We start from the raw sequence: 21,445 nt of genomic DNA on the forward strand, positions 1-21,445 counted from the left end.
CCAGCCCCTGCCTTGGAGGCGAGAACTGCTGATCCGGCCCTGCCGCGGTGGTGGGGAAAACGCGGGCTGCCCCCCCGGGTCGCAGAGGGGATGCGGGATGCGGGAGGGGGTGGCCCTGCCTGAGGGGCCTGCGCTTGCCTCCCAGGCAGATGAAGGAGAAGGGCCTGGCAAGCATCCGGCGCCTTGCCGCCTGCCACTCGGAGGTCCTCGCCGGGCGGCTGCACGACGTGTCCCTGGCGGTGACTGGGGAGGTGAGGCTCCCGGACAGTGTGTGCTGTGCCCCCAGTGGGGGGTGGGGGTGGGGGCGACGGCGCCCAGCAGCATGGGTGTCCCCGGCGCACTTCCCAGCTTTTGGCCCGCAAGGGGGCAGGTGGCTGCCCATTCCTCAGATTAGAAAACGGAGGTGGGGGAGGGTGTCTCCTTCTTTAAAATTGGTGGGTGTTTAAACCATCAGAATCCTGTGCCCCACGGGTGTGCATTTGTCACAGCCCTGCAGCATCCTCTGAACTCAAAATGCCTGCGGGCGGTGGGCTGCTCTGGGCCAGACCCCCAAACTCACGGCTCTTGTAGTGTTTCCCACGCCCCTCCTGCCCCAGGGCTGGGCTGGGCTGGGCCCGGGCGGGACCCGGGAGGCCAGGAAGATGCATTTTATCACAGGTGCCGGTGGCGCCCCAGCTCGGGAACGCCCGCGGGGGGGTGGTGGTGAGGTGCGGAGGGGGCGATGCTGGGAGGGCTCGGTTTCTCCTTCCGCAAAGTCGATGTCGTAGATCTACTTCCCCTGTGGTGAAGTTCAAATTGGCTATTATTTGTAAAAGTGCCCGGAAGACTGCTGAACGCAGGCCACTGCTGCTGATGGCGGTGGAATTAAGTGAGAACAATGCATAACAGCTGTGAGAGCCCTCGTCCTCGTGATAGAACGTGACCGCCCTGTCCCGAGGGGCTGCAGGCCTTCCATTTCCAGCTGGGGTAGGGTTAGGGTTAGGGTTAGGGTTAGTGGAATGTTCCAGAACATTCGGCAGGGCCGCTCTCTCCCTGTCTCCCCAAGGTCACGAACCTGCGCTCCAGGGTGTCCCGCCTGGCCATCGGCACCCTGGGAGAGCTGTTCCGGGCGCTGCGGAGGCACATGGACCCCGAGGCGGAGGAGGTCGCGCGCTGCCTGCTCCAGCGGATGGCCAACAGCAGCGGCTTCATCCAGAGGGCCGCCCGCGGGGCGCTGGGCGCCATGGTGGAGGGCGTGACACCCGCGCGCTGCCTGCTGGCCCTCACCGCCGCCGGAGTCTAGTACGCGGCCGCCTCTGGTTTGCGGGGCGCGGGGGTCGGGAAGGGACAGGAGGGAGGGCAAGGGAGGAGGCCGTGGCAGGGGCTGGAGCGCGAGGGAGCGGGGGCCCCACCCCGGGCTTCACAGCACGTGCGCCCCCTCCAGCGGGGCAGGGAGACCCTGCTTTCCCGTGGGCTTCTCTCCCCACCTCTCCTGGGCCAGGCGTGGAACGGGCACCTAGGTGGGGATGGGAAGGGGAGAGGTGCCTGTTATTCTGCTTTGGGGCTGGGGAGTGCCCAGCGGCCGTGGTCAGGGCCCCCACGGGATGCCCGGCTGCAGCGGCCACCTGCTGAGGGTTCCCCTCTCCGCGGAGACGTGAGGAGAGCAAGGCAGGACCTCTTCCTTTCCAGCTGGTCTGTTTCCTGTGCTGGGGCATGTGAGGTCCTCGGCTGCCGTGGGTCCTTTCGGCAGCCAGATTTGCTTTTCTCTCAAGTGAAATCTCAAAGAGAAAGCAAGGCCAGAAACGTTTCCCCAGCCCTTAGTCCCACCAGGCAAAGCAGCTCCCAAGCCTGGCGATCCGGTTGTCACGTTTAGGCATGAGGCTTGTCACCTACGCCCCTGGCACCTGCGCCAACACCTACACCTAGCTAATTGCGCTGTTGCAAAGTGGGAAGCAGAGGGGGCCGTGGAGCCCGGCATCCTCAAGGGGCTTTGACTCCCCTGTGCCTCAGTTTCCTCTTCTGAAGAATGGGGACAATGATGGCGTCTAGTTGTTATGAGGAGTAAATGAATTGACTCACGGAAGAGTTCTTGGAATAGTGCATGCACCTATCCTGTGTTAGGTGCTTCCTGTGGCTGCTACTGAGAGAAATTAAATGCACTGCATTCTGGATGCCTCCTTTTGCCTCAGCTTCGTCTGCAAAATGATGATAGTAATAGTAGCATGCGAGGTTAGTGTGAGATGTTGGATGAGAGGTGCTTGGCTCAGAGGTCTTGCAGGCTCGGAGTAAACTGAGGCATGACCGTTGTTCAGAACCAGGTCAGATGTTCCCAGGGGAGCCTGTAATTGGGCTTTGTGCACGTGAACCCTCCTGGGGATCTTGCAGAACTGTAGACCCCCTGAGACGTCCCCCTGCCAGTTCTTTGTGTTCCCTGGAGTGGGAGAAAGATCTCAATGGGGTCAGCATCACCTATGGGCTGTGGCCACATATATGGCAGTGGCCTGCTTGAAAAAGCTGAAAAAGAAAGTGGTGACATCCTGATGGATTTCTCTTTTCGGGACTTAGGTTCTACCTGTGATGGTGAGCAGCCCACCCATTCATTCCCTCTTCCCCCTCCCTCCAGTCTCGGGTCAGTCCAGCAAATGTGCTTGGCACCTGCTGAGTATCAGGTGTGTGCAGGCTCAGCCCTGGGCAGTGGTCAGAGCCGACCCCGTCCCTGCTCCCAGGGAACTCACCGTCCCCTGGGGGAGCTACACGGGTGCACCCGAACTTCCCAGCAGCCAGGCTGTGCTGACGGGGAAGAGGCATCTGTTTCTGCCTGGCGGGGCTGGGGAAGGAAGAGGAGGAGCTGCTGGTTGGTGAAGACTTTTCTAGGTAGAGAAAAGTTGGGGGTGCACATCTGGAGCAGTGGAGCCCTGGTGCTCAGGCAGTCACAGAGATGGTTTTTCTTCCTGCCCCACTGCTGCTCTTGTCGCCCTTGCTCCTAGTATCGGGAGTTGCCTGGTTTTCTCCAAAGGTCCCTCATCTCACGTGACACGGATTTTGCAGCCTGTGGCAGACACGAAGCGTGGGTCTGTAGCTGAGTCTGTGTGTCCGTGGGGTGACCCCCATGCCCCCAGGACTTGTCTGACTGTGACACGTTTCCTTGCAGCCACCGAAACCCCTTAGTCCGGAAATGCACGGCCGAGCACCTCTCCACAGTCCTGGAGCAGATCGGTGCCGAGAAGCTTCTCTCGGGCAGCCGGGACAGCACAGACTTGCTCGTGCACAACCTGGTGAGGCTGGCCCAGGACTCCAACCAGGACACCAGGTAACGGCAGGGCCGGCAGAGCCCTTACGATGCCCCCCCGAGGCGTCAGCCAGCTGCCCCGGCCTCGTGAGGTGGGCACTGTTGGACGGAGAGAAGTGGAGTCCTTTCCTTCCAGTGGCTGCCCCATTTCTGTCCCCATCGTCATAGCCACATGCCCATTGAGGGAATGGCTGCTGCTCAGGGCTTCCGCGTCCTCACCTTCCTCTCCCCTCTCCACCCGTTGCCATCTGGCTGTTTTTATCCTACCCCAGCTCTGTTCTCTGTAAGACTTTCCACTCTTTCGGGAGGTATTGGGGAGATATTTAACAAGCATACTTCTTGTTACTGTGGATACAGCTATGGATAAGAAATATTAGGCCACTTATCTTTTGGAGCTTATCTCTTCATTGGGGAAGATGGATAATAAATGAACAAATAAATAATTATGATAAGTTTAGATACAAACAAAGGATTTAAAGGGGGAGAACCCCAGGCAGATGTAATGGATAATGGAGGTGGGGGCTACTTGAGCTTGGGGGCTGGGGTAGGTCTTCCTTGAAAAGGGACCTTCCTTGAAGAGGGACATTTGAGCTAAGAACTTGCTGGAAGGAACCAGCTCTTTGAAAAGTTCTGGGGGAGGGACATGGTACAAAGGCCCCAGGATGGGAGAGAGCTCGGTGTTCAAGGAAGGAAAAGGCCAGGGTGGGTGGGTGAGAGGAGGTGGTGGGCGATGAGGCCCACAGGTGGGCCGGGCAGGGCCAGGGAGAGCCTCTAGGCCGTGGCCAGGAGTGGGGAATTTGGCTCTGGGTGTGGTGGGAAGTGGAGGAGGGCTTTGTAGATGTTAGAGGAGTTTGAGCAGCAGAAAGAGAGGGGATTCGATGGATTGTCTTCGAAAGCATGGGCAGGAGTTTGGCTCATCTCACATCTCATTTCAGGGTGTGTTATTATCACGTCTGTTTGGATGTGAGATGTATGTCCGTCCCTCTACCCATCCCCCCTCCCCCTGGCGACTGTGCCACACATGGTTCAACTCCAGAGGGCGTCATCCACGCTGCCTTCTGGGTTGCATCCCCGATCTGAACCCCCATGGAGTACAGTTTGAGGCTGCATCCTGCTGGGGGGGGGAGTGGGGGGGCCCTCCTAGGACCCTCCCAGGACCCTCCCACTCGCGCCACTGCACACAGTGCTGCACGGGACGTCCTCCCCCGTGTCTCCTTATGGAAGCAGGGGGAGCCGAATGGCTGGGTAAGGCCTGAGCATGGGCTCACACAGCAGAAGCTCAGCTGGGCCCTCTCCAGGATGCTGTGCCCTCTTCCCCTTCCAGCAGAGCACAAGGTGCCTGTGTTGTCATGGCCCAGCCAACATGTGGCAACATCTGGTTTTCTAATTTGTGTTATCTAATGGGTAAACGTGATAGCTCTCTGTCGTTTCAGAGTGCTTTCTAATGACCAGCGAGCTTGAGTGTTTCTTGATATGCTTGCTAGTCTTTTGACTTGTTTTTGTAAAAAAAAACCCTTGGATTGCTCAATGGAGGATTGATTGTGGTAGGGCGGGGCCAGAAGTGGAGGAGGGACGTGGGGGAAATGTTTAATCCATGGTCCTGGCCAGAGGTGCTGGACACTGGAACCAGGGAGAGCCCTGGAGGGAGCCGAGCACCAGGCTTTGGGAGGTGAGACTTGCAAAGAAGAATCAAGGAAGACTGTTAGATTTTTTAATGGAATAACTCCGTGAATGATGGCATGTCATTTGCTGAAATGGAGAATATGGGTGGAAAAGTCAGGTTTTTTGTTTGTCTGTTCTTAATTGTTGGCATAGGGGATGGAAAGTACAAATTCAGTCTCCAGATCTCATACCCTTGTCAATTCCATTGCATGATGTTGACTGCATTTTTAATTGAGAAATCTTCACACACATACATTCCATACATGGTGTACAATCTGTGGCTAACAATATCATCACATAGTTACGTATTCATCACCATGATCATTTTTTAGAACATTTGCATCACTCCAGAAAAAGAAATGAAAAGAAAGAAGAAAAAACTCATATATAACCATACGCCTCACCCCTCCCTCTTGTTGACTGCTGGTATTTCCATCTACCCAATTAATTTTACCCTTTGTCCCCCCATTATTTATTTATATTTTTATCCATAATTTTTACTCATCTGTCCATACCCTAGATATAAGGAGTTTTAGGCACAAGGTTTCCACAATCACAGTCAGATTGTAAACGTTATATCTTTCCGCAGTCGTGTTGACTGCATTTTATTTTCCTTCTTGGAACTCTGCTTTCCGTGGCACTGTACTCTTCTGGTTCTCCGTGCCCATCTGGGGTGTACTTTTCCGCTCTGCCTGCCCTTTGAGTGCAGGTGACTGCTGGAGTGTGTCATTGGTCCTTGTCCCCTCTCTTGGCTTTCCCAGAGGGGTCTTATCCCCTCTTCTGCCTCCAGCCACCAGCAAGCTCTGCTGCTTCCCAGTCTCTCCTCCTAGCCCATGCTCTTCTCTAAGCTCCAGCCCCAGATCTCTAATGCATCCATTCACGCCATCACCAGGATGTCCCATTCTTACTTCGGCACAGGGTGTCCCTAAACGAAATCCTTGCCTGCTCCTCAAACCTGCTCTTCGGCTGAGCTCCTCTAGTGTTATAAGCCTCCTAAGATGCAAAGTGGGGAATCCCATATTTCCTTGTTATTAAAACACATGTTTTTTTTTTTACATTTTAATATCTTTGAAATTGGTGTGTGTTTTTTATAATCAGAGGGGCCTCACAGTTGCTGGTGTCCCAGAGGCTGTTATGATTTGGGTTTTACTATCTGCACAGTCACAAACTTGGTCATTGCTGTTTATGGTATAAACTGTGTATATGTCTTATGTATGTTGTATGAATTACAGGGTGAACCTGTCTTTGCTTCTTAGTTTTTCATTTGTTCTAAAAAAAATCACTTTGGGTGGCTTGTAGAGAATTGTTGGCTTCAACTACTATTTTAATTGTCTTAGAAATCTTACCCTATTATTTGGCACTAAAATGAAAAGTTACTGTGCGTGAGAAAAGACATGACCATAGAGCAGTGGGGCATACATTAGATATTAATGAAGCAAACATCTGGTTGTTTAAGGAATGAACAAAATTCCACATTTTCATGCAAAGCAACGACCAGGTACTTTACTTGACCTTAGAAAAGAAAATACCCACAGGTACTGCTGTATTTTGTTTTTGAGATAACTCGTAAAAGAATTGCCATTCACACATGGGCAGTTTAATGGAAGGCTGTAGAAATTGCCAGTGTTTTCTTTTTCTTTTTTCCTTAGTGGAAAGTAAAGTGATGGTGCTTTTTGCAATTGATGGAGTCTTAGGTTGAGTAAAATATAATTCTAGCTGCTTTGTGTTCCACCTCCAACCAGCTACCTAGGGCTCCTTAGCAACTCCTAAGTCTGACCACCTCTTCTTACCCTTACTCTGTCACCTTATTTCAAGCCTTCAGCATCTCTTGGCTGGACTGTTGGTTGGCCTCCTAACAGGCATCCTGCCCCCCCCCCCCCCCCCAGCCTTGTCTTCACCAACACATTCTCTACCTGGCTGCCAGAGATATTTTTACCAAAGTGCCTACAGGCAAAAGCTCAACTCCCTGAACTGGGTGCTACCTTCTTCTCCAGGCCCTTTTCCTCCTGTGTCCTCCACGGCCTGCTGTTCTCCAAGCACATGCCTGCTGACATGTCAGACTCTGGAATGGACCCTGGAGTGGCCTCCTCCTCCCCTCTACTCCTCAGTCCCATACCATGTGACACCTCCTCATCTTTTGAGTACCAACCCGAGGCTCATGTCTTCCATGAAATCCTCCTGGATTCTTTCCTCCGCTCCCCTCTGTGCACCCAGCGGGGTTGACTCCTTGCTCCTCAGCTGCCCTACTCTGCCCACCCTCACACTTCTCAATGGCCCACCCTAGAACAAAGTTTAGTGCCATTTGGTAGAGCCATTCAGTGGAATGTTAAGTACCCGTGAACAAGAATGTCTGTGAAGACTTGCATGACATGGAAAGATGATTAATGATAAAGTGAAAACAAAACCAGGATACAAGTTGTGTATCCATTCGGATGTTGATTAAACATACATACGTGTAGAAAAAAGACTAGAGGAAAATATTAATATCAATAATAATTAATTTCATAGTGGACTACTCTTCTTTCCTGCATTTTAACTTGGTAAGCATACTTTCATAATTAGAAAAAGTATTGAAGACTGTTAATGAGAAAAATGGTGTAAAGCTGTAAAGCAAATTTACAGTGCCTTTTGGTGGCTGCTGCTTTACCTCGCGCTCTTTCTCCTCCCGCAGGTTTTACGGCCGGAAGATGGTGAACATGTTGATGTCTAATGCCAAGTTTGAGGCGCTTCTGAAGCAGTCCCTGCCGTCTCACGACCTGCGCAAAGTCATGACAGCCATTCAGCAGCGGGTGGGTGGGGGCAGCCGCCTTTCTGGGGGACACACGTGATCCTTTCCCCGTGCGTCTGCCGGGTTCTGCCCTCACTGTCCCTGTTCCTGGGGCCTCCGGGCTGCCTCGTCTTCATCTCTTAAATCCTGATCCCTGCCCCCAACACTCCATGGCACTGGGAGGCTCAGACATGACCCCTGAAGCCCTTGCCAGGGGAAGGGGTTACTCCTCTCGCTGTGGTCTGCGCTGGATGCCTGGCAGTCCCCATGGACCATCCCTGCTGGCTTACCTTCCCTGTGTCTGTCCCAAGGGAATGGAAGATCATGAGGAGTGTCCACCTGCCAGAGGCCACAGGGTGCCGAGGACTCTGCTGGCATGTGAGAACGGGCTGCCCGTCGAGGAGGGGTAGGGCTGCTCTCGTCTCTCTGGGGCCCACATCCAAGAAGGCAGCCTGCGTTCCCGGGCCCGGGCAGCTCTGGGGAGGCTGCGGGGCCCTGGGCTGCCACTGAGATCTAGTTGGGTCAGTGGCAGTGATGGCTGAGTTGTTAGGCTGTTCGCCCACCTCAAACTGGTAAGATCAAATCCTGGGGTCAGGGGCACCTGCCAGGAGAAGTTGCTTCCTGCAGCCTTGGCTAAGTGGGTGCAGTTCCACTAGTACGAGGGGTGGGTGGGGGGACGTGCTGTTGGCCAGGCTGTCAGTGGGATCCCAGTGTTTCTCCCTGCGCTTAGATCAGCAGGTCCTTTACTTTAGAGATGGAGCTGGGACAAAGGCGGTTGGGCAGCGAAGGGCTGGTCTGCATGGCTGGAGGCTGGGAGCTTGGGGGGAATTAGAAACCAAGCAGGAATCAAGGGTCACTTCTGTGCTTGAAGTCCCTTGTGATGCCCTGTGAACATCTGAACTACTCGGCAGGTCTTCTGGGGAAGCCCCCCACTGCCTTCTCAAGAATAACTTCCTGCCCTCCTACCCCATCATCCTGCCTCAGCGGGACCCGAGCAGCTGTGGGCCCTGCCCGGCCGCCCCCTGTCCCTCTGCTTATGGTGTCCCTTTGCCTGTGACATCCCTTCTGGAACACTGCGTTTCTTCCACACGATTCGGCTCACCTCGCCTTCTCCCAGAAGCTCCCTGTGACACCTTGTGCCCCGTGTCTCTGGGAGGGCAGGCTGGCCCCCTTCTTAAGACCTGCCAGCCCACGGACTTCCCGCCTCCCTGTGGTGTGAGCTCTTCAGGGGCAGAGTTGTATCTCCCTCCCCGTTGTTCGCACTGTCCACATGGATCCTGGCACCCAGTATGCAGAGAGTGTGGGCAGGGGAGTGATGGTGGGTCCTTTTAGGTGGGGCCCAGGTGTGGGGCATGAACTCAGAAGTGCAGGCTTCGGGCTGGGGCTGAGGGATTGCTGTGGAGCTGTTCTCATGGTGGCTGGAAAGGCCAGGGGGATGTGATGGGCAGCCCAAGGGGACAGGGCTTCCCAGCGTTTTCCCAGTCACTGGCAGAGGCCAGGCAGAGCCTGGACAACCAGGGGTCAGGAGACTTGCACCAGGCAGAGGCTGGGCTTGACCTCCAGGATCTTTCCCCACACTTGAGATGAAACCTGCACCCATACGCGGTCGTGGATTCCTGACTCCTCACTGGAAGCTTTGTTTCCTGGCATTCTCCGTGTGTCTTCTGGACAGAGAGGACAAAAGAGCAGGAAGAGAGAACTCTGACCTCTGAAAAAGGAACAGGACTCTAGGAAAACATGTTTTTGGTCCCCGAAGAAAAGGGGTTTCCAGAGTTCCAAGGTTTCCAGTGTTCCCCAAGTGGCAGGCAGAGGAGAAGCTGGGGGTGGGCTAAGTAGGAGGTGACCCTCGTCTCTGCCTGAGCTGTGTGCCCGTCCTTTGGGGCTGCCCGGGTCAGATGCTCCTTTCCCGTAGGCTCAGCTCCAGTGGGCCCCGACTGGTGGGTTTGCGCTCCTCCCTGCGGGGCGGTGTGGAGATGGTGGAGCAGCTGTGGGAGCTGCCCGGGTCAGATGCTCCTTCCCCGTGGGCTCAGCTCCAGTGGGCCCCGGCTGGTGGGTTTGCGCTCCTCCCTGCGGGGCGGTGTGGAGATGGTGGAGCAGCTGTGGAGCTGCCCGGGTCAGATGCTCCTTTCCCGTAGGCTCAGTTCCAATGGGCCCCGGCTGGTGGGTTTGTGCTCCTCCCTGCGGGGCGGTGTGGAGATGGAGCAGCTGTGGGAGCTGCCCGGGTCAGATGCTCCTTTCCCGTAGGCTCAGTTCCAATGGGCCCCGGCTGGTGGGTTTGCGCTCCTCCCTGCGGGGCGGTGTGGAGATGGTGGAGCAACTGCGGGAACTGACGCAGCTGCTGGAGGCCAAGGACTACCAGTCTCGGATGGAGGGCGTGGGGCGGCTCCTTGAGCACTGCAAGGCCAAGCCAGAGCTCATCACTGCCAACCTGGTCCAGGTGGGTGCTGCTCTGTCCCCTCCCCCCATCTCTACCCCTGCGGGTGCAGCTTTAATTCAGAAAACTCTGCATGAGATTGGACGCTGCCAGGCCCCCGGGTCTAGGGAGCCTGGTAAACCCTTGTCAAACTGTGAGACTACATGAAAGTGACTGGGGTTGGGGGTGAGGGCACTGCCTCCTGCCAGGCCTTTGGATCCTTGGAGATGTCTTGACATCTGTTACCCCTCCAGTAGATTTATGGTAAGGGGGTAGAGGCACAGGTGGCTGTGGCTGAGCCCCGGGGTGTACTTTTGGATTGGTTACATGCGTGCAGAGCAGGTGCAGGGCTGGCTGGGTGTGTTAGTAGTAGGTTGAAAACCAGAACAGATGCCTGCCTCTTCCGGGAGCTCGGCTGTTGGTAATACAGCCACGTAGTGGAGCAGTAAAGGCCCAGGCTGGAGTCAGCGGACCTGGGTTTTCATCCAAGCTACCTACCAGCTATGTGATCCGGGGCCAGTCCTTTAACCTCTCTGAGCATCAGGCATTTTTCACTGGTAAAGTGGGGATGATCACACCTGCCTCATGGGTTGCAAAAATCATCCCGTGAAAGGGGCCGCGGTGGCTCAGCGGGCAAAGTGCTTGCCTGCTATGCCGGAGGACCTCGGTTCGATTCCCGGCCCCAGCCCATGTAACAAAAACGGAGAAACAGAATACAATAAAACAAGAAAATGTTTAAAAATGTTTCCCTTTCTTCCTTCCTTCCTTCCTTCTATCCTTCCTTCCTTCTCTCTGTCTTTCCTTTAAAAAAAAAAAAAAAAAAAATCATCCCGTGAAAGAAAGAGTGCAGAGTGCCTGGCAAGAGCTTAAGTGCTGAGCCTGCAGTGGGTGCTCAGTTCACATCAGTTTCTTGCCCCTCTTGTCCCTAATGCAGAAGGTCTCCCTGCCAAGGGTGGCTGGTCGGGCTGGGTCAGCACCAAGGTCCTGACCCTGTGGGGCCCCTGCCCAGCCTTGGTGCCCACAAGCACGTGGTTTGTGTTCCTTCCATAGGTCTTTGATGCTTTCACCCCAAGGCTCCAGGATTCCAACAAGAAAGTGAACCAGTGCGCGCTGGAGGCCCTCGCCAAGATGATTCCCCTCCTTAGAGACAGCTTGCACCCCATGCTGCTCTCCGTCATCATTGCCGTGGCAGACAACCTCAACTCCAAGAACCCCGGGATCTATGCCGCTGCTGCAGCCACACTGGATGCCATGCTTGAGAGCATGGGTGAGCCTCCCGCGCAGCCCGCTTGGCTCTGGGAGGCAGCCTCTCCCTGCACTCCCCACCCTTCCCCTTCCTGCTCAGGAATCAGCCGAGTGGCTAAAGGCGCTGGTTGGCTCTCAGGCCCAGTATTTCTGCAGACTATGGGGGGGGAGGTGGGCTGTCCGCAGACCCCTGAGGTCACCCCCACCCGTGCATCTTAGCCAGGTACAATCGGGGGAGGTTTGGAGATTCGTTAGTCTAGCAGGCCACCTCATGGCACACAGGAAGGAAATGACTTAGCCAGATTCCCAAGTACCGCAGCAGGTGAGCCAGGAGTTCTGGAAGGGCTCCAGGTGGGAGCTGAAGGAGTAACAGGCCAGGATTGTGAGGAAGGAGTGGAGAGGGGTTGTTAGCACTTGCATCAGTTGCAGAGATGGTAGCAGTGGATGTAGCTTGTGTGGGGACCAGGAGGGATGCCAGTGAGACAGCAGGGCACAGCTGTTGGAGGGGATAAAGTTGACAGAGGGTGGGGCTGGGTGAGGGGTCACCTCGACTAGCCTAGCTTAGGGGTCGGGCTGGGATCTCCTGGCTTTTTGAGCATGGAATGGATGTGTGGCCTTTTAGAAATGTTGACTAGGGCCAGAGCTCGGAGTGGGGTGGAGGTGGTGTGTGAAGGGCAGGGAGGGAAGGTGGTGTGGGGTTGGAGGAGAAGAGAAAGGAAAAAAGGAGGGAGCTTTGGAAGAACCATCAGGACAGGTGAGAACTCAGTTCTTTATATGCTTTTGCAGTATCACATCTTGATTCTCAGACATTAGGTGGGATTTCTGGAGCATCACCTTGTGCTCCTCTGTTCTCTTCATGGATGACTGGAAGGTGATTTTTAGGATATCCAGTACCTAGACTGAGGTGTAAGTTCAAAATTTTTGGTGTGCATGAGGAAGCAATACAAGAGCAGGTGCCTGTCTAGGCCAGTAGAATTGTGAGATTTTGCCTTGATGTGAGAAAGCTCTTGACTGAGGACAGCCTTTGTTTGCCTTGTTGTGGTATCTTTCCTTCAGCACCTACAGAGCATCTGCATGGTGGGCTGGGAACGCGCCTGCCCCTTCTCCCATCATGGCACCCTAGGTGCAGCCCAGCCCCCTGGGGCTCGTGATGGTCGCTGTGTCCTTGACTGGAGCCTCCAGGAGAAGTTTCAGTTGAAAATCAAAAGCCTGGTTAGGCCCTTCTCCACCTCTTGAGTTCATAAATATTTGTCAATTTCCATTCTTCATCTCAGAGGGAATTTATGGTTTGCTGAGTTTGTTGCTGTAGAACAAACAGTATAAATCCACCTCTAAATTATGGCCTTTTCTTAGCACTGCCCTGGCTGAGTGCGATTGCTGCTGCCAGCGAGCAAGGCTCCTGATAAATCACCGCGGGCCCTGGATTTATTGGGAAAACCCGAACCAACCCAAACAGGCTTTAGCTATCTGAAGAGGATAAGAACCCTTGTCTGGCAGAGGAACTTTTAACTCTTTCCCCCTCCAGGTGCTTGCGTTTTCACTCTCACCCTGAGGCCAGCTTCCCTGAGATGCTGGAGCTCGGCGTCTTGGGACCCTCTACTTGTCATCCAGCTGTATGGATGGTAGCCATGGAAAGGAGGACCCAGGGAGGGCTGCCTTTGTGATCAGACAACTATTAGGGCAAGGTTGAAGATACCAGAAGGATGCCTGTAGTTCTCTTTTCCTCCCAGACAGGATCTAGGACCGATCATACCCAATCTGGCCCAGAGGACAGATGGGGGAACAAATGGAGGCAAGCCTGAGGGGAACTGTCTGCTTTCCTCTCCAATCCTTAGGTCAATGCCAGGGCTGGAATGGCATTGGCCTCCAAAGGATGGACGGGACCCAGTAAATCCCTGGCAAAGGCTCCTATGGAGCCAAGAGGGTGTCCTGGCTTCAGGCAATTGGGGAGCAGGAGAGGCAATGGATTTTGTGGGCCACCAGCTCTCATGCCAACCAGCAATGTTATTTAGGAAGAGACTAGCAGATTTCCACATTCATGAAAGTCAGAAGTGGAGTTAACCAGCCCAAACACTAACATGATAATTTTAGGTTACCAACATGGACAGTTTATGGTTGCCAGAGGATACCAAGGGTAGACTCAAGCTATCTCTGCAATGGGCCTCACCTGCCTGGGATGGTCAAAGCCTAGCCCTGCAGAGGTCGGAATCGATGCAAGTAACTGGACTTCCCACTACGTCAGGGGACTGGGGGGTAAAAGCAGAGAGGCTGGGGCAGGTGGCACAGAAGAGGAAGGACGCCTCCAGCCTGAGCTTGGTGGCTCTAGTAGTTCTTTGGGGAACTCTTAATTTTCCAAGGCCCCTCCTGGAAGTGGTTTGGCGGGAGCTTTCTCCCAAGCCTGCTTCCTCTACCCCGCAGGAATTCTGGGCTCCGGCTGGAAAAGAGCTGTTAAATGCTGTGAAATACTGAAATGTGGCAAGTCGCAAAGCAATGGAGCAGCATGTTAACCAGTCTGTTTCTCACTAAAATGTGGAAATGGATCCTACTAAAATGGATCTGATGCATATTTCCTGCTAAAATGTAGGACCAAGGGAATTGAGAACACAGCCAGGCTTGGCATTTCCTGGCACAGGGTCCAGATGGCTCAGCCAAATGAGGTCTTTTTAGGCTTGGTGACCAGGCAACCTCCTAAGACCCTTTTTGTTTTTGGAATTAGGTAATAGAGACCTCAGTGCCTCCTGGTTTCTCGATGTTCCTTATGGGTTAGGTCGGGTGTCCGGCAGAGTGAGTGGGTGGAGGTCTCTGCCCACATCTCCTTTTCGATGGAGGAGAAGGGGAGTGTGGTGGGCAGCTTGCTGTCTGCCCTCTGCCCTCTGGCACTGCATCCCTTAGGGCCCCTCCAGGGCTGAGGTTGGAACGGGATGGTGGCCTTTCCACTTGGCACCACGGCCTTCTGATTACAGGGGAATTTTCACAGAGGTCAGGGAAGTTCCTAGGAGCAGGCCTCTTCCATCTTTGGGTTCTGCTACAGAAGACTCGGCACTAATGAAAACGTCGGGCTGCTGACAGCTCAGTCTGCTGCTAGTCAGAGCTCCTCATTCGGGCTTCCCAGTGTCAAAAGGAGCACTCTTCATTTAGCCCAGCCGGGCCAGTGCTGGAGAGAGCAGATAAGCTCAGAGTGCTGGCAGCTGCAGATCTACTTTCGCTCTTTTACCCTCTGACTTTAAATTTATTGCCTTATGTAACTGATACAGCCAACATTATATTGTTAATGGAATTTAAAAATTCATCCATGCTACCCTTCTCATATATCAGCTGCTAAGATTTTCTCTGCAGCTTCTATTTCTTATTTGTGGGTACACAGATTTCCCTGGTTAAAACTCCTGGTAAATACAGTTTGTTTTGCTTCTTCGTTTAAGGCTATGGTATACCCAGTTTCCTTTCTACTATGTAGTCTTTGTAGTTAACTTTAAAATACAGTTTATTTTCTACCACTGTACAAGTCATGCTTATTAATTATTGAGAAGTGGGAACATTATAAATTATATGAAAAACAATCACTTATAGTTCCAACTCCCAGAGGAAGCTGTTATTAGCATTTTGGCTTTTTTTTTTCATTTTAGTCTTTTTCTCTTCTGTGCATATTTGTGTATGTAGTTGTGATCACACTATACATTTAAATTTGCACTATGCTTTTTTTTTGGGGGGGCCTTTTTTTATTAATTAAAAAAAGAATTAACAAAACAATTAGAAATCATTCCAATCTACATGTACAATCAGTAATTCTTAATAACATCACATAGTTGCATATTCATCATTTCTTAGTACATTTGCATCGATTTAGAAAAAGAAATAAAAAGACAACAGAATAAGAATTAAAACAATAATAGAAAGAAAAAGGAAAAAAAAAACAAAAACAAAAAACCTATACCTCACATGCAGCTTCATTCAGTGTTTTAACATAATTGCATTACAATTGGGTAGTATTGTGCTGTCCATTTCTGAGTTTTTATATCCAGTCCCGTTGTACAGTCTGTATCCCTTCAGCTCCAATTATCCCTTCTCTTTTTTTTTTTTTTTAATTAACGGAAAAAAAGAAATTAACCCAACATTTAGAGATCATACCATTCTACATATGCAATCATTAATTCTTTTTTTTTCTTTTATTAATTAAAAAAAGAATTAACAAAACAATTAGAAATCATTCCAATCTACATGTACAATCAGTAATTCTTAATAACATCGCATAGTTGCATATTCATCATTTCTTAGTACATTTGCATCGATTTAGAAAAAGAAATAAAAAGACAACAGAATAAGAATTAAAACAATAATAGAAAGAAAAAAAAACAAAAACAAAAAACCTATACCTCACATGCAGCTTCATTCAGTGTTTTAACATAATTGCATTACAATTGGGTAGTATTGTGCTGTCCATTTCTGAGTTTTTATATCCAGTCCCGTTGTACAGTCTGTATCCCTTCAGCTCCAATTATCCCTTCTCTTTTTTTTTTTTTTTTTAATTAACGGAAAAAAAGAAATTAACCCAACATTTAGAGATCATACCATTCTACATATGCAATCATTAATTCTTAACATCATCACATAGATGCATGATCATCATTTCTTAGTACATTTGCATTGGTTTAGAAGAACTAGCAACATAACCGAAAAAGATATAGAATGTTAATATAGAGAAAAAAATAAAAGTAATAATAGTAAAATCAAAACAAAACAAAACAAAACAAAACAAAAACCTATAGCTCAGATGCAGGTTCATTCAGTGTTTTAACATGATTACTTTACAATTAGGTATTATTGTGCTGTCCATTTTTGAGTTTTTGTATCTAGTCCTGTTGCACAGTCTGTATCCCTTCAGCTTCAATTACCCATTGTCTTACCCTGTTTCTAACTCCTGCTGAACTCTGTTACCAATGACATATTTCAAGTTTATTCTCGAATGTCCGTTCACATCAGTGGGACCATACAGTATTTGTCCTTTAGTTTTTGGCTGGATTCACTCAGCATAATATTCTCTAGGTCCATCCATGTTATTACATGGTTCATAAGTTTATCTTGTCTTAAAGCTGCATAATATTCCATCGTATGTATATACCACAGTTTGTTTAGCCACTCTTCTGTTGATGGAGATTTTGGCTGTTTCCATCTCTTTGCAATTGTAAATAATGCTGCTATAAACATTGGTGTGCAAATGTCCGTTTGTGTCTTTGCCCTTAAGTCCTTTGAGTAGATACCTAGCAATGGTATTGCTGGGTCGTATGGCAATTCTATATTCAGCTTTTTGAGGAACCGCCAAACTGCCTTCCACAGTGGTTGCACCCTTTGACATTCCCACCAACAGTGGATAAGTGTGCCTCTTTCTCCGCATCCTCTCCAGCACTTGTCATTTTCTGTTTTGTTGATAATGGCCATTCTGGTGGGTGTGAGATGATATCTCATTGTGGTTTTGATTTGCATTTCTCTAATGGCCAGGGACATTGAGCATCTCTTCATGTGCCTCTTGGCCATCCGTATTTCCTCTTCTGAGAGGTGTCTGTTCAAGTCTTTTTCCCATTTTGTAATTGGGTTGGCTGTCTTTTTGTTGTTGAGATGAACAATCTCTTTATAAATTCTGGATACTAGACCTTTATCTGATATATCATTTCCAAATATTGTCTCCCATTGTGAAGGCTGTCTTTCTACTTTCTTGATGAAGTTCTTTGATGCACAAAAGTGTTTAATTTTGAGGAGTTCCCATTTATTTATTTCCTTCTTCAGTGCTCTTGCTTTAGGTTTAAGGTCCATAAAACCGCCTCCAGTTGTAAGATCCATAAGATATCTCCCAACATTTTCCTCTAACTGTTTTATGGTCTTAGACCTAATGTTTAGATCTTTGATCCATTTTGAGTTAACTTTTGTATAGGGTGTGAGAGATGGGTCTTCTTTCATTCTTTTGCATATGGATATCCAGTTCTCTAGGCACCATTTATTGAAGAGACTGCTCTGTCCCAGGTGAGTTGGCTTGACTGCCTTATCAAAGATCAAATGTCCATAGATGAGAGGGTCTATATCTGAGCACTCTATTCGATTCCATTGGTCGATATATCTATCTTTATGCCAATACCATGCTGTTTTGACCACTGTGGCTTCATAATATGCCTTAAAGTCAGGCAGCGCGAGACCTCCAGCTTCGTTTTTTTTCCTCAAGATGTTTTTAGCAATTCGGGGCACCCTGCCCTTCCAGATAAATTTGCTTATTGGTTTTTCTATTTCTGAAAAATAAGTTGTTGGGATTTTGATTGGTATTGCATTGAATCTGTAAATCAATTTAGGTAGGATTGACATCTTAACTATATTTAGTCTTCCAATCCATGAACACGGTATGCCCTTCCATCTATTTAGGTCTTCTGTGATTTCTTTTAGCAGTTTTTTGTAGTTTTCTTTATATATGTTTTTTGTCTCTTTAGTTAAATTTATTCCTAGGTATTTTATTCTTTTAGTTGCAATTGTAAATGGGATTCGTTTCTTGATTTCCCCCTCCGCTTGTTCATTGCTAGTGTATAGAAATGCTACAGATTTTTGAATGTTGATCTTGTAACCTGCTACTTTGCTGTACTCATTTATTAGCTCTAGTAGTTTTGTTGTGGATTTTTCCGGGTTTTCGACGTATAGTATCATATCGTCTGCAAACAGTGATAGTTTTACTTCTTCCTTTCCAATTTTGATGCCTTGTATTTCTTTTTCTTGTCTAATTGCTCTGGCTAGAACCTCCAACACAATGTTGAATAATAGTGGTGATAGTGAACATCCTTGTCTTGTTCCTGATCTTAGGGGGAAAGTTTTCAATTTTTCCCCATTGAGGATGATATTAGCTGTGGGTTTTTCATATATTCCCTCTATCATTTTAAGGAAGTTCCCTTGTATTCCTATCTTTTGAAGTGTTTTCAACAGGAAAGGATGTTGAATCTTGTCGAATGCCTTCTCTGCATCAATTGAGATGATCATGTGATTTTTCTGCTTTGATTTGTTGATATGGTGTATTACATTAATTGATTTTCTTATGTTGAACCATCCTTGCATACCTGGGATGAATCCTACTTGGTCATGATGTATAATTCTTTTAATGTGTTGTTGGATACGATTTGCTAGAATTTTATTGAAGATTTTTGCATCTGTATTCATTAGAGAGATTGGTCTGTTGTTTTCTTTTTTTGTAATATCTTTGCCTGGTTTTGGTATGAGGGTGATGTTGGCTTCATAGAATGAATTAGGTAGTTTTCCCTCCACTTCGATTTTTTTGAAGAGTTTGAAGAGAATTGGTACTAATTCTTTCTGGAACGTTTGGTAGAATTCACATGTGAAGCCATCTGGTCCTGGACTTTTCTTTTTAGGAAGCTTTTGAATGACTAATTCAATTTCTTTACTTGTGATTGGTTTGTTGAGGTCATCTATGTCTTCTTGAGTCAAAGTTGGTTGTTCATGTCTTTCCAGGAACCCGTCCATTTCCTCTAAATTGTTGTATTTATTAGCGTAAAGTTGTTCATAGTATCCTGTTATTACCTCCTTTATTTCTGTGAGGTCAGTAGTTATGTCTCCTCTTCCATTTCTGATCTTATTTATTTGCATCCTCTCTCTTCTTATTTTTGTCAATCTTGATAGGGGCCCATCAATCTTATTGATTTTCTCATAGAACCAACTTCTGGTCTTATTGATTTTCTCTACTGTTTTCATATTTTCAATTTCATTTATTTCTGCTCTGATCTTTGTTATTTCTTTCCTTTTGCTTGCTTTGGGATTAGTTTGCTGTTCTTTCTCCAGATCTTCCAAGTGAACAGTTAATTCCTGCATTTTTGCCTTTTCTTCTTTTCTGATATAGGCATTTAGGGCAATAAATTTCCCTCTTAGCACTGCCTTTGCTGCATCCCATAGGTTTTGATATGTTGTGTTTTCATTTTCATTTGCCTCGAGGTATTTACTAATTTCTCTTGCAATTTCTTCTTTGACCCACTCGTTGTTTAAGAGTGTGTTGTTGAGCCTCCAGGTATTTGTGAATTTTCTGGCATTCTGCCTATTATTGATTTCCAACTTCATTCCTTTATGATCCGAGAAAGTGTTGTGTATGATTTCAATCTTTTTAAATTTGTTAAGACTTGCTTTGTGACCCAGCATATGGTCTATCTTTGAGAATGATCCATGAGCACTTGAGAAAAAGGTGTATCCTGCTATTGTGGGATGTAATGTCCTATAAATGTCTGTTAAGTCTAGCTCATTTATGGTAATATTCAGATTCTCTATTTCTTTATTGATCCTCTGTCTAGATGTTCTGTCCATTGATGAGAGTGGGGAATTGAAGTCTCCAACTATTATGGTATTTGTGTCTATTTCCCTTTTCAGTGTTTGCAGTGTATTCCTCACGTATTTTGGGGCATTCTGGTTCGGTGCATAAATATTTATGATTGTTATGTCTTCTTGTTTAATTGTTCCTTTTATTAGTATATAGTGTCCTTCTTTGTCTCTTTTAACTGTTTTACATTTGAAGTCTAACTTGTTGGATATTAGTATAGCCACTCCTGCTATTTTCTGGTTGTTATTTGCATGAAATATCTTTTCCCAACCTTTCACTTTCAACCTATGTTTATCTTTGGGTCTAAGATGTGTTTCCTGTAGACAGCATATAGAAGGATCCTGTTTTTTAATCCATTTTGCCAATCTATGTCTTTTGATTGGGGAATTCAGTCCATTAACATTTACTGTTATTACTGTTTGGATAATATTTTCCTCTAACATTTTGCCTTTTGTATTATATATATATCATATCTGACTTTCCTTCTTTCTACACTCTTCTCCATACCTCTCTCTTCTGTCTTTTTGGTTCTGACTCTAGTGCTCCCTTTAGTATTTCTTGCAGAGCTGGTCTCTTGGTCACAAATTCTCTCAGTGACTTTTTGTCTGAGAATGTTTTAATTTCTCCCTCATTTTTGAAGGACAATTTTGCTGGATATAGGAGTCTTGGTTGGCAGTTTTTCTCTTTTAGTAATTTAAATATATCATCCCACTGTCTTCTAGCCTCCATGGTTTCTGCTGAGAAATCTACACATAGTCTTATTGGGTTTCCCTTGTATGTGATGGATTGTTTTTCTCTTGCTGCTTTCAAGATCCTCTCTTTCTCTTTGACCTCTGACATTCTAACTAGTAAGTGTCTTGGAGAATGCCTATTTGGGTCTAATCTCTTTGGGGTGCGCTGCACTTCTTGGATCTGTAATTTTAGGTCTTTCATAAGAGTTGGGAAATTTTCAGTGAAAATTTCTTCCATTAGTTTTTCTCCTCCTTTTCCCTTCTCTTCTCCTTCTGGGACACCCACAACACGTATATTTGTGTGGTTCATATTGTCCTTGAGTTCCCTGATACCCTGTTCAAATTTTTCCATTCTTTTCCCGATAGTTTCTGTTTCTTTTTGGAATTCAGATGTTCCATCCTCCAAATCACTAATTCTATCTTCTGTCTCTTTGAATCTATCATTGTAGGTATCCATTGTTTTTTCTGTCTTTTCTACTTTGTCCTTCACTTCCATAAGTTCTGTGATTTGCTTTTTCAGTTTTTCTATTTCTTCTTTATATTCAGCCCATGTCTTCTTCATGTCCTCCCTCAATTTATCGATTTCGTTTTTGAAGAGGTTTTCCATTTCTGTTCGTATATTCAGGATTAGTTGTCTCAGCTCCTGTATCTCATTTGAACTATTGGTTTGTTCCGTTGACTGGGCCATATTTTCAATTATTTGAGCGTGATCCGTTATCTTCTGTTGGCGTCTGCGCATTTAGACAGATTTCCCTGGGTATTGGATCCAAAAGTTTGGAAGATTTTTCTGTGAAATCTCTGGGTTCTGTTTTTCTTATCCTGCCCAGTAGGTGGCGCTCGTGGCACACGTTTGTCTGCAGGTCCCACCAGTAAAAGGTGCTGTGGGACCTTAAACTTTGGGAAACTCTTGCCGTCCGGGGGGTTCGCTAGCCGGCCCGGGGTCCGAACGCAGGGAGGGTTGCTGGTCGCCGCAGCCCGGGAAAGAGCCCGTCCGAATTTCCTAGTCGGCCCTGGG

At 48.3% G+C, this 21,445-nt stretch overlaps 1 protein-coding gene across 3 annotated transcripts in view; it reads left to right on the top strand.

The window, feature by feature from the left end:
- Positions 1 to 21,445, top strand: part of TOGARAM2 (TOG array regulator of axonemal microtubules 2) — a 57,532-nt gene that overhangs the window by 24,541 nt on the left and 11,546 nt on the right. For 2 of the 3 annotated variants that reach the window (XM_077152496.1, XM_077152497.1), the window contains 7 exons: positions 146 to 251; positions 1,046 to 1,281; positions 3,131 to 3,289; positions 7,602 to 7,719; positions 8,009 to 8,103; positions 9,942 to 10,134; positions 11,161 to 11,377. In XM_077152496.1, the coding sequence (XP_077008611.1) occupies positions 146 to 251; positions 1,046 to 1,281; positions 3,131 to 3,289; positions 7,602 to 7,719; positions 8,009 to 8,103; positions 9,942 to 10,134; positions 11,161 to 11,377 (1,124 nt within the window). The remainder of the gene's footprint in view (positions 1 to 145; positions 252 to 1,045; positions 1,282 to 3,130; positions 3,290 to 7,601; positions 7,720 to 8,008; positions 8,104 to 9,941; positions 10,135 to 11,160; positions 11,378 to 21,445) is intronic. The other variant, XM_077152498.1, reaches the window with a different exon arrangement.

The sequence above is a fragment of the Tamandua tetradactyla genome, chromosome 3 (assembly GCF_023851605.1).
Source record: "Tamandua tetradactyla isolate mTamTet1 chromosome 3, mTamTet1.pri, whole genome shotgun sequence".
In the NCBI taxonomy this organism is placed as follows: domain Eukaryota; kingdom Metazoa; phylum Chordata; class Mammalia; order Pilosa; family Myrmecophagidae; genus Tamandua; species Tamandua tetradactyla.